The following is a 12,405-nucleotide window of genomic DNA, read 5'->3' as shown; positions in this document are numbered from 1 at the left end:
AACAATGGTAAGTGTTTCTTTATAGAACATAGACCTGGTTCTATATAGAGATTTCTGTCCTGATTTCACAGAGGCTTATTTAAGCATAAAATTGGCCTCAAGGCCCCGTCTTCTAACACCCTCACTGTTCTGCAGCATTTCAACCATGAGGTGTCTGCTGACCTTATGCCTTTGGTCACTTAGTAACTGAGCTTCCTGCTGCATAGGAAAGAAATAATAAAGCATAATAATAGGAAGTAGAGATTCTTATACCCATTGCCCTGGGACTGTGGCATAAGAGGCTGATCTCAATTAATGTTAAAATCTCTAAATATTCATGTTGGGCTGAGTACGATTGGGTTTTCCTTTGATATCTCTGCCCAAAGAAAGCATTTGAAATGTCAGGTCCATTCTAATTTGGGTTATGGAACATCCTGATCTACTTTTGTTACAGTTTAGATAATTTTAGAATATATATGGATTCAGTCTTTAAATTCACTAACTTTTTTAAAAGATTAGTACACTGAAAGAAATTGGGGTTTGAGACAAGGCTCATGAAATTCCTTTGTCTTCATTTTTAATTTATAGGTAGCTCCATTACAATGAGAGGTTCCCAAAGCCATATCTTAAAAAGGCTGCAATTACCCTGAATTGTGGCTGTATGACACTACCAGTTCTCTTATTTATTTAGATGACGATCTCGTGGATGTTTCTACACCTGTCCTACCAGAATTGAAAAACGAAATATATGGCCACGTTCAGTTCTGTGCAAAACAGAAGCTTGCTCGACACAGCTCTTTTAACTCAGAGCAGGCTTCCGAGAAGATACAGAGGAAAGTGAACTCAGAACCCAGCAGCCCTTACAGACAAAAACCAGGTATCTGCCTCTGCTTAACCCACAGTCTTGCCAGTCACCATGTAATGGTAGCCCCACCTGTACACTGACGTTTTAAAGTGAGCTGACTGTAGGCTCTGCATGAGACGGTGACTTCACAGGGTATAAACGTGGCCCTCGGCCTGAAATTGATTCTCGTTGGCCTTGAGGATTACTTGGTTTGCCACATGACCTGTTCGATGCATCTCAGCAATTCATCAGGTTTATAAAGCAATACTTGCTTTGTTTTGTTTTCTGACTAATTTTTAATGAGACCCACGTTCACCACTTACAGCTAGCTTCTGGACATGTCTCTCTCTCAATCAAAACCAGGATGGATTTGAGATAGGCTTATAACCCCTGAGCCGTGAATAATGAATCCTGCTCTATAGAACTGCGGTTATAAGTCCCTTGCTGTGTTTGTTAGAACTTTGTCTCCCTTTTTAGGATCAGGAATCTACTCCTTGGAAATTGGAAGTCTGGCAGCTGTCTCCAGACAGAAAATGGAAGACAACTCAGAGTAAGTAGTTTCTGTCCTAGTTTTACCTGTGACTGAATTGAAATACCACCCATCAAAGGGTAAAGTTTAGCAGTCCTGCTCAAAAATCAGCCATTTGTTCAGTAAGAATTTTGTAAGTTTCCCCCTTGTGCCCAGTGCTGTGCAGGGTTTGGCATCTGGGACCCAAGATTGAAAATTTTTATGAAACATTTCTGTGAACGCTTACAAGGGAAAATAAAAAGACAAACCACTACTAACGTGACAGAGAAATGACATATCACAGTCCCGTGAATCACTTTGTCGTTATCCTGACGGCATTTATGAACTGCCAGGTACTATTCTTAAAGTTTTACATGTGTTATCTCATCTAATTATAACAACCACCTTTTGAGCTTGGTGCTGTTGTCCTAATTTACAGGGAGGCAACTGAAATCCTGAGAGGTTAAGTAACTCACCCAAAGTCACAAAGTTAATAAGTGAAAGAAACTACCCTATCTGAATCAGATTTGGGGTTTGATTTTGAAGGAGATCACATATTATCAGAGGAAACAGGAAATGCTGAAGAGAGAACAGAAAAGGTTTATAATGACAGACAAGGCAGGAAAAAGACTGTGGAGCAGAGTCAGGGAGTGGATGGGAAGTAAGCCATAGTGATTCGTCCAAGTAAGACAGAGGAAGAGCTTGGGGTGTTGGAGGTTGAGTAGGTCCCACTGGCAGAAGGCTTTGAAAGCCAAGTCGTAGAGTTTAGATTTATCAAATGGACAGTAAAGGGTCCCTGTAGATTCACTGGAGACCGTTCAGGCTGCTTTGAGCAGGAAGGGCTAGAATTAGAGGACTGCCGACTAGGACGCCACGGAACAGAGCATTCCCAGTCTGTCCGCTCTGCGGTGGTGCTGGTCCAAGCCGGGTCAGCTGGCGATGGAAAGAAATGCAAACCGGTATAAGACCGTGAGTCAGCACCACTTAATTTGAATGTGTGCTGTGCTGTGCTTAGTCATTCAGTCATATCTGACTCTTTGTGACCCCATGGACTGCAGCCCGCCAAACTCCTCCGTCCATGGGGATTCTCCAGGCAAGAATACTGGAGTGGGTTGCCATGCCCTCCTCCAGGAGGTCTTCCCAACCCAGGGATCGAACCCATGTCTCCTGAATTGCAGATTCTTTACCGTCTGAGCCACCAGGGAAGCCCAAGGATACTGGAGTGGGTAGGCTCTCCCTTCTCCAGGGGAGCTTGCGGACCCAGGAATCGAATGGGGTCTCCTGCATTGCAGGCAGAGTCTTTAGCAGCTGAGCTCGCCAGGAAGCCCAATTTGAATGTGTGCTGCTTGAAAATCCTGTAGTAATAGAGAGTGGAATGGGATGAGAACGACAGAGAATAATTTTGTAATACATTTACTTCCCCACTCGCTGCTTACTTCATTTATCTCACAGTGAACGTGAGATAAACAAGATGTGCCCTTTAAATCAGCCTCTGGCCTGTCTCTGTTATCGGCCCGACATCTCTCAGGAATTCCGTGTGCAGACCCCACTGGGTGACCTTCCGTAGTTGGATGAGCCTGTGGGCTTCAGTGTTCCTCCCTCGTGGTGGGCGAGGGGGCTGAGAGTAGCTTGTGTTAAAGAATGATGTAAAATTATTACCATACTGTGCTGGTCATTATAGCGTCTGTGTGCCTGGGAAAGGGTACTTGCTGGGCAGCTAATGACTACTGGCTGTGGGAGAGGCGGAGGGGAGCCTCTGAAAGCCTCTGTCCCGTTGCAAAGCATCCATCCAGGTTATAATACGTGGTTGTCTGCTTCTGGGGTTAGCTCATGATTTCAGGGAGCCCACTTTAAGAGCGGGAGTGGGGGACTTCCCTGGTAGTCTAGTGGTTGAGAGTCTGCCTTGCATTGCAGAGGACGAGGGTTCAATCCCTAGTCGGGCAAGTAAGATCCCACTAAGATCTCACATGTCAGGGAGCAACTAAACCTGCAAACCACAGCCTGGAGAGACCGCAACTAAGATCCAATGCAGCCAAATTGATTGAAAGAATTTTTTAAGTAGCAGGAGTGAGCGGTGTTCCCTCAGCCCTGCTTTGGCTCATCTCTCTAGGAAAGCAGGGCTGGAGGTCAGTAGACTGTGGCGACTGCATGGCCCCGCTCTGTTCCTTTCATTACAGGGTAGCAGCTTTTGCCAGTCAGAACGCGATGCCTCCGTCGAGCAGCCTGGACCCTGCAGCTCCTCTCCCCAGCCCGTCCGTTGACTCAGAATACCGTGTTAGCCCCTTGTCCCACCAAGTCCTCTCTGCGGTCCAAACAGACTTGAAGGCCTTGCCCACCCAGAACGGTCTGAACGGCCAAGGAGGCGTCTCCCTGGCCTCCGTGGCGCCAGACGCAGAGCACCAGCCGCCGGCCCTGGCGGCTGCCCGGCCCCTGCTGTACATGCCGCCCGCCCCTCTGTTCATGCTGTGCGGGGGCCTGCAGGAGGGACCGTCTCCGGGGTCAGGCTCGGGATCAGGAAGCGGCGGCGGAGGCTCTGAGGTCACCGCAGCAGAGCAGCCCCCCATGCCCTCAGGTCAGAAGCGCCTGAGCAAGGAGAGGAAGCCGCAGGCGGAGGAGGAGGAGCCAGCCACCAAGAGACAAAGCAGGGACCACGAGGACGGTCCCCTCTCCCTTGTCATGCCCAAGGTGAGTGGGCGGCAGACGCGGACTGACAGCCCATTGACCCGGTTTCTTCCTAACTGAGATGCACAGATAGTCGCAAGCTACTGAGTCTGGAATAGGAGGTGGTGCCTGTATCAGTTTTATAACTAAGCCCAGGCCTGCCTCTTCCAAGTAACCTGGCCATAAAGTTCAGTTCAGTTCAGTTGCTTGGTCATGTCCAACTCTTTGTGACCCCATGAACTGCAGCACCCCAGGCTTCCCTGCCCATCATCTCCAACTCCCAGAGCTTGTTCATGTCCATCGAGTTGGTGATGCCATCCAACCATCTCATCCTTTGTTGTCCCCTTCTCCCGCCTTCAATCTTTCCCAGCATCAGGGTCTTTTCAAATGAGTCAGTTCTTCTCATCAGGTGGCCAAGGTATTGGAGTTTCAGCTTCAGCATCAGTCCTTCCAATGAATATTCAGGGCTGATCTCCTTTAGGATGACTGGTTTGATCTCCCTGCAGTCCAAGGGACTCTCAAGAGTCTTCTCCAACACCACAGTTCAAAAGCATCAATTCTTTGGTGCTCAGCTTTCTTTATAGTCCAACTCTCACATCCATACATGACCATCCATACATGAAAAACCATAGCCTTGACTAGACGGACCTTTGTCAGCAAAGTAATGTCTCTGCTGTTGAATATACTATCTAGGTTGGTCATAGCTTTTTATCCAAAGAGCAAGCATCTTTTAATTTCATGGCTGCAGTCACCTGCAGTGATTTTGGAGCCCCCAGAAATAGTCTCCCGCATTGCAGGAGGATTCTTTACCAGCTGGGCCGCAAGGGAAATCCAGGAATACTGGAGTAGGTAGCCTATCCTTTCTCCAGCAAATCTTCCCGACTCAGAAATCGAACCAGGGTCTCCTGCATTGCGGGCGGATTCTTTACCAACTGAGCTATCAGGGAAGCCCTGGCCATAAAGTAATCCTGTAATAAAAGTAATTTTTAGAAAAGTCACACTTAGCATAAAATGCTAAAAAGTATAAAGAAAAAAAAAAAGAAGCAGTCACTGTTATCACATTTGTATATCCTTTCCAGTCTGTTTTGCCTTATTTTTTTTTAACATGTCAGTGAAATAATCACCTACTCCAGGGCGCCCCTGAGGTCCAGGTCAGGAATGGGGTGTCACTGGCTCCGGGTTTGCGTCAGTGCCCATCTTTCTAGAATAAAAGAACAAAACTCTGAGCTGTCTGCATCCCCTGCTTAGTGGACTTTTGGAGGCTAATGCGATATGACCAGTAAAACTCTCAGAGAGCAGAAGCTCTGTCATCGCAGCCATTTGTAGGGGGTCCGCGAAGCACACTTCATGGACATCAGTCCCTTAATTAAGACCCTTCCTCCTCCAAGCGTTCCTCTTGCCATAATGAATTTTTCTAGCTTTGTATATAGCCTGTGGCTGCAGAATAGCAGGGAAAGACTGACTGGTATGTCTATTTATGTATGTCTCAGATAAACAGGACAACTTTGCAATTCTTATCCAGCTCCTAAAAGCCTACAGCATCAACACCCTTTGTGTATTCCAACTCAGTAATTTATTTCACCTTCTAAACACCATGCTCACTTACCCATTATTAAAATCTCCATCATTTCTATGCTTAAGAAATCTTAAGCCTCCAGATTCCTCTAATTAGGACAGAAATGACAGACATACACAAATCAGGGTGGCACACAGTGGTGCCTGACCTTTTCATTATGGGTTAGCTATTTGGAGAAAACTGTTGTTATGATTCACTGCTGGGAATTTGATTTGCTTTTCTGTTCCTGGTTGGGTTGTGCTTAGAAACCTTCAGACTCCACAGACATCGCCTCTCCCAAGACCTCAAAGAACAGGGGATCTGCACCCCATGAAGACACTCACACGAACGGGCAACTTTCTGCTGCAAAAGCAGTTTCAGGAAAGGCTACCACAAACGGCTTCGTCTCTTCTGAGTGGGGAAATCCTTCTAGAAATACAGAGATAGAAAAGCCTTCGAAGGAAAACGAGAGCACCAAGGAGCCGTCTCCGCTGCAGTACGTTTATGTGCAGTCTCCAGCAGGTAAGAGGTGTCACGCCTTCGAGTCCTTTGGGGTGCTCAGATTATACAGTGCATGTTTGCATTTTTCTGTACATCTTGTAACCACACTGATGTCTTGAGGAGCTGTTTCTGAGTCATTTCAGTCCAGCCCCTGGCTTTCTCCATCAGTGAAATGAAGAGGCAGCCTGCTTTCACTTTCCCCAACCTCACAGATAATGAGAAAGTAATTAGGGCAGGTAATTTGTTTTTAATGCATTCAATTTTCCTTGGTAAAAAAAAAAAAGAAAGCACAAATATTCAAATGACATGTCTGTTTTTATAAGTCAGCTGAGTCTGGCATTGGTTCAGTTTCACTATATGAACCTCTTGGTCACCACGTGCGGCTCACACGCTGACCACTTAAATATCCCCAAGTGCTGATGTGTCCTTGTGGTTGAGTGCCAGGACTGGAATGAGGGGGCTGGACATTAAAACCACTTCTGATCTGCGTGGACTTAAGTATCTCGCCCTCTTGAATTGGTAAAACAGCAATAATAAGAGCACCTGCTTCTTGGGGGTGCTATGAAAACAAGATTAAGTTTAATAAGCTAATACATGTGGAGCACTTAGAATAATAGTGCCTGACACTTAGAGGACTCAGTAAATGCTCTCTTGAAATAAAGCTGAACTATAACAGCTACCTAATTTTTTAAAATATGCATTGTGTACATGAAGCTGCTCTTGATACAAAGAGACTTAGAGTTATTTTCTTCAGTTTCTTGTTCCTGTCGCAGGTTAGGTGGGTATCTATTACTATTCACTGATCTAGACCACATTCTTTATTCTTTTAGCCAGTATTTTGTGAGAGCATCACCTAAGCATGATAGTGTTACTGATACGTTAATAAACAAAAAACAGACCCAGCTTCTTCAGAATGAAAATGTCAGCCCAGCAAAGGGATCAGTAGCTTTTTCTGGGCCGTGGGTCCTTGGACACTATGGTGATGCCTCTGGACTCCTCCTTAGGTTGTTCACAAATGCAGAAAGTTAAATACATAGGATTACAAAGGACGCAAATTACATCGAAATCCCGCTAGGAGAATTATTTTAAATTATAGTAGTAAGATCTGCCAAGCCTCTCATCACTTGTGGGGAGCTTTAGACTCAAGAAATCCACCACCAAGGTAAGAATATATGAATACACCTGTGCTTTTCACTACTGACGGTGTCAAGGTGCTGCTCATGCAGTTGTGATTTGTTGCCTGTGACCTTAATTGAGGGAAATATAAACTTCAGTTAGAAGTTGATCACAAGAGAGATACTGTTTTTCCCATCCATGTTCACTTTTCTCCTCAGTTTGGGTTCAGTGGAGCTCATGCTAATAAACTCTCTTGGGAGACGTGGGCATCCACCAAATTTTCACACGAGTACAGGTGGAAACAGGGAGGTGGCCGTTGCGGCAAGGAAGTGAGGGGCTGCTGGACGCACACAGAGCGGGTGGCCTGGTCTGCAGGTGGGTAATTTACTGCGGGCTCCCACTTTGAAAGGCCCTGAGCGTGGGCGCCTGGATGGCATCTCCGCTTTGCGCTGACTTCCCCTTGCTCTGCTTGTGTTGCAGGATTAAATGGTTTCAGTGTGCTCCTGTCTGGCAGTCAGAGCCCCCATGCTGTGGGGCTGCCTGTGGGTCCGCTGCCCCCACTCAGCGTTCCGTGCATGGTCTTGCCCTCGCCACCTCTCGGTGCTTTTCCTGTTCTGTACTCCGCCACGATGCCCGGGCCGGTGTCCTCTGCTCCCAGCCCTCTCCCGAACGCGGGACCTGTGAATTTTGGCTTGACTAGCCTCGGATCAACACCTCATCTTCTCATCGGCCCTGCCGCCCTGGTTAATCCAAAGTCGTCCACACTCCCCTCCACGGACCCTCAGCTTCAGGGTCCATGCTCACTTCACCTGAGTCCGGTGATGTCAAGGTCCCATGGCAGCGTCCAGCCTGGATCCCCCGCTTATAGAGGTCACCCAGCCTCCACGGTAAAACTACAGCAGGTGAGTCCTAAGGGTCCACGTTAGCCTCGCACCTGGACGGCACATCAAGGCGCGATGGGGTTTCCCTGCATCGCGTCAGGCTTCCCAGGCGGCGCCAGTGCAGGAGTTGTGAGGGACGCAGGTTCAGTCCCTGGGTGGAGGAAGAAATGGCAACCTGCTCCAGTATTCTTGCCTGGGAAATTCCATGGACGGGGGAGCCTGCCAGGCTACAGCCCATGTGGTTGCAAAGAGTCAGACACGACTGAAGCCACTTAGCACAAACACAGTCAGACCTTAGTCAAGCAACTTTCGGACGGGGATCCAGCACCAGATTCTAGCTAGCATCTATTCTAGACCCAGAGGCATCTGCTCATCTCATTAAGTAGTGAGACTGAAGGGGGGGGATGGGGGATCCTGTACTTTGAAAGCAAAAATAGTTTTAGGTGTCAATCTGGCTTTTTCCTGTTTCAGTCTCCAGTTCCAGTGACCCCCAAGAGCATCCGGTGCATGCACCAAGAGATGTTTTTCAAGACGCCTGGCAGCCTCGGGGACCCTGTCCTCAGGAGAAGAGAAAGGAATCAGTCACGAAGCTCCAGCTCAGCACAGAGGAGATTGGAAATCCCCAGCGGGGGCGCCGACTAACCTGAGGCTTCGCCCAGCAGAAGTGAGGATCCAGGCACCCGCGTTTCCCGTTGTCCCTAATGCTGAACCGCAACCAGCATGCACGCTTCCTCTCCCCTGCATCCCCTGGTTCCAATGTTGACTCTCCATCCTCGCGAAGCATCTGCATTCCTGCAAGTAATCGTCCCTAATTGGGCATTTCATACCCGTTCGTGTCCGACTCTACGTGGTGTCACAGTGGACGCATCAGCTGACTTCTGTCATTTCATCTAGGAATCATCTGATTGCTGGAAGGAAATCTGAATAGCCTCCGGGAACCTTGCGGTTTTTCTAAAGGGGAGGGGCGCGCCTAGCACTTAAGTGGGGTGAATGTTCTTGATGTGTATTAGCACTCCACCCCGAGTAGATCTGTGGTGAGAGAAACTTCCTGTCTGCAGTTTAAGAAAGCTACTGCTTCCTTCGGCTTCATCAGGAAGCCAGCTTCAGTTGTGAATCCTATGGTATTATTTATTTTGTTCATGAAGTGGGATTTCGTGCAAAAAAGTTTACAACGACAGCAAAACACATATTTTTCAGGGTATGACGACTTGAATGTTTGTACTTTTTTTCCTGTAATTTGCCCTGCACTTACTTTACAACCTAGTAATAATGTGGATAAATATATCTACACGACGGAATGTCAAGACCAAAATAACTGTGAATGACACACCTTGCTATAATGAACTGTGCTAACCCAACCTGGGCGTGAGAATTACGATGAACTCGAGCAGCCAGATAGCTGCTGCTCAGTAACTGTGTGGACAGTGAGGTTTTACTGATCATTTGTTCAAAAACAAAAACACAAAAACCTACCATGTTCATTTTCCTTCACTACATGCCCTGGTGGTTTTTTATTTAAATGTTAACTGTAGAGTATCAGGTGTGGGATGTCTTCTAGCAATTGCTTTTTATTGAATAAATCAGGATGGTAGAAAGCAGTTCTACAGAAAATTGAGACCGAGTTGGGATGTTTTAGTAGAATTCTGAAGAATGACAATGTAAAGATTGATATAGGACAATAGATGAAGCTTTCTTTTTTTTTTTTACTTGTTTCTTCATGTTGGGAAGAGTAAGAGGGAAAAGAGACACATTATGTTTAGAATTCCAAAGTATTCAAACCAGAGTGATTTTTTCATAGAAGTTCTGCAAAATGAGAACAGAGTGCAGGGGATCGTTGTTCTAGCATAAATGCAATTCTAGAGACTTATCAGTATCCCTTTGTTAAACTGTGTTCCTTGAGGGTTTCATTAAGTAGCCAAACTAGATCTTTGCTGCCTAGATGTGTTGATATTTACCTCGTGGTCTCTTCAGAACAGATGGCTTCCTCCTTCCCCCACAACCCTGCCTCCCTCTCCCCCTTCATTTTCCCCTCCTCTCCTTCTTCCCCTCCTCCTTTATTCCTTTCTCCTTCTTTAAACTTTTTAAAATTTGGAATCTTGGTGTAGGATTTTATTTTTATTTTTGGACCCAAAATGTTATATGAAAGAATAAAAATATTAATTTAAGAGACTCTGGGAGTCTGATAAAGTAGCTTTATATTAACTACAGGATGGTATTAGCCTTATCACCCCCACGAGATCGTTGAAAACTTGAGGTAGGTAGCCAGGTTAAATAACTTTGCTATTATATAAAATTTTTATCAACACTAAACTTTTAAAGTTTACAAGATGGTTTTTTTCCCCCCCTTTTCACAGTCTTCTCTAGAGTTGAACAGATAAAAAGTCCGGTTCTCATCTTCTTCTAGTCTAATTGTATGGTAATGATTATCCTGAAGAAATATGATGGATTTCCTATCGAAACAAAAATATGCCTCTTTCAAGTAGATTGCAAGACACACGCCATGTCAATCCACACAGGATACATACATTATCATGCTTCAGATCGTCCACAAAACATTTTCACTAGAGAGGGCTACATTTAGATGAAAATACAGACTGATTTTCCCCACTGTTCTTGGATGCCTGCCACTTTAACTTCTTAATCCTTTTTTTAATTCTGTTCTTGGTATGACCATATAAACCTCAGAAGATTTACGGTTCTTGAGGAGTGTTAACAGACAAACCCATAAATGAGATTATGAGTCTGTGACCATACTTAGCGACAGAAAAACCAAGAGCAGCTTCCTTTTGTGTTCAGTGCCCACTTCTTCATGCAGCTCCGTGATGTGCAGAAATGAGAATGTAGTGATCATTCTCTCAGAGTATGAATCTGTTTGTTACGGAGCAGCTGATGGTAGTGGAGCAGCTGCGCTAGACCTGGATATTAGGGGTGGTGAAGAAGCCATGGTGGCAATCTCGAGTCTATCATTGTATAATTTCATAAAAGAAAAAGAAAACACGATTGTCCGTGATCCTGCTAAGGAAATGCAGCTTTGAGTCAGCACTGAGGGAGGTGTGTGTGCCCTACACTGTCCAGGGTTTGTGAAACCCTTTCATTCTGGTACGAGAGTTGGGGGTATAACTTTTATACTTGAATCTACCTACCGAGTTTACATTTCTCAATTCCTTTTTGTAAGGTGCTATTTCTGTATTTAAATAACGTTTTTTTCCCAGTGTAAAGCTGCTTTCTGCTTCATTTTATTGCACTGCTAGTTTTGTGTGGCTATTTTATTGCTGCTTACTGCTTTTTTTGTATTGCGTAGCTCTGCTCTTTCTTCTAATAGCTATATTATCTATATAATTTTTTCTTTTAGTTTTTTCTTTCAGCAAAGTATTAAGCTTTATAAAATATCAATAAAAATTAATTCACTTTACCAAGAGGTGTTGGTTGTATTTGTCAGTGAGCTTTCTGTAGATACTGATTTCATGGTAAAACCATTCACTGTTACAAAATAGCCAACAAGACCTTCATAAAGCCAAGTCACTTCTTTTTCCTTAGCCCTTCTGGTGGTTTCCAAATGCCAAAACTTAACAGTAGCAGAATCATGTGGGAGCTTGGGCAGGTTTGAGGGACTCTACTGTTGAGGTTTTCATTTCTACCCGAGGTAGAATCACTGTGGGTTTGAAGTTTCCAGATGATGTGAAGCTTAACCAATATAAGAATCACCAGTAAGATCACCTCCCTGGCTTCTCATGATCTCTCTAAGGTTAAATGGTTCTTAGTCTAGCAAATGCTCACCCATTGTTCAAAGCCAGATTCCATGGTTAACCATCACTTTTTTTTTTTTTTTTTTTTTAACCATCACTTTTAAATGAACCTCCAAGAGACACTGTGACTTTCCTTAGCTCATATCTCCAGAGCCAACTGGAGATTCCATTGCTGTCGGTCTCCTCTGCTAGATTGTCAGGCGCTGAGGAAATCAGCTTAGAAACACCAACCTCAAACCCAGCCCTTAGGGTTCTGAAGAAGCCCCTAAAACGGTGAACAGAGGGACCACAGGACCTGCCACAACAGGGCTTGTCCCTTCCAAGCCTTCAGGTAGATTCAGCTTGTGCCCGAGACCTCTTCCTTCCAACAAGTCACTTGTGCCGGTCTTTAGCCTTCATCTTACAGAGGCATCTAAAATGACCCAGGACAGGTCTGCTTCTACACACAATCAGGATTAGGATTTGCGTGAGTCTCAGTCGCTTCAGTCATGCCCAATACTTTGGGAACCCATGGACCATAGCCCACCAGGCTCCTCAGTCCTCATAACTCTTCAGGCAAAAATAAAGTGGATTGCCATTTCCTACTCCAGGGGATCTTCCCAACCCATGGATCA

At 45.5% G+C, this 12,405-nt stretch overlaps 1 protein-coding gene across 2 annotated transcripts in view; it reads left to right on the top strand.

Annotated features, from left to right (window-relative positions):
• Positions 1 to 11,457, top strand: part of E2F7 (E2F transcription factor 7) — a 37,211-nt gene extending 25,754 nt beyond the window's left edge. Inside the window, exons 8-13 of one of the 2 annotated variants that reach the window (XM_069580642.1) lie at positions 671 to 856; positions 1,301 to 1,373; positions 3,509 to 4,016; positions 5,814 to 6,069; positions 7,645 to 8,066; positions 8,517 to 11,457. In XM_069580642.1, the coding sequence (XP_069436743.1) occupies positions 671 to 856; positions 1,301 to 1,373; positions 3,509 to 4,016; positions 5,814 to 6,069; positions 7,645 to 8,066; positions 8,517 to 8,687 (1,616 nt within the window). In that variant the 3' untranslated portion in view covers positions 8,688 to 11,457. The remainder of the gene's footprint in view (positions 1 to 670; positions 857 to 1,300; positions 1,374 to 3,508; positions 4,017 to 5,813; positions 6,070 to 7,644; positions 8,067 to 8,516) is intronic. The other variant, XM_069580643.1, reaches the window with a different exon arrangement.
• The last annotated feature ends 948 nt before the right edge of the window (positions 11,458 to 12,405 follow it).

Source organism: Ovis canadensis, chromosome 3 (assembly GCF_042477335.2).
Source record: "Ovis canadensis isolate MfBH-ARS-UI-01 breed Bighorn chromosome 3, ARS-UI_OviCan_v2, whole genome shotgun sequence".
Taxonomy (NCBI): Eukaryota; Metazoa; Chordata; class Mammalia; order Artiodactyla; family Bovidae; genus Ovis; species Ovis canadensis.
This window is presented reverse-complemented; position numbering and strand designations above follow the sequence as displayed.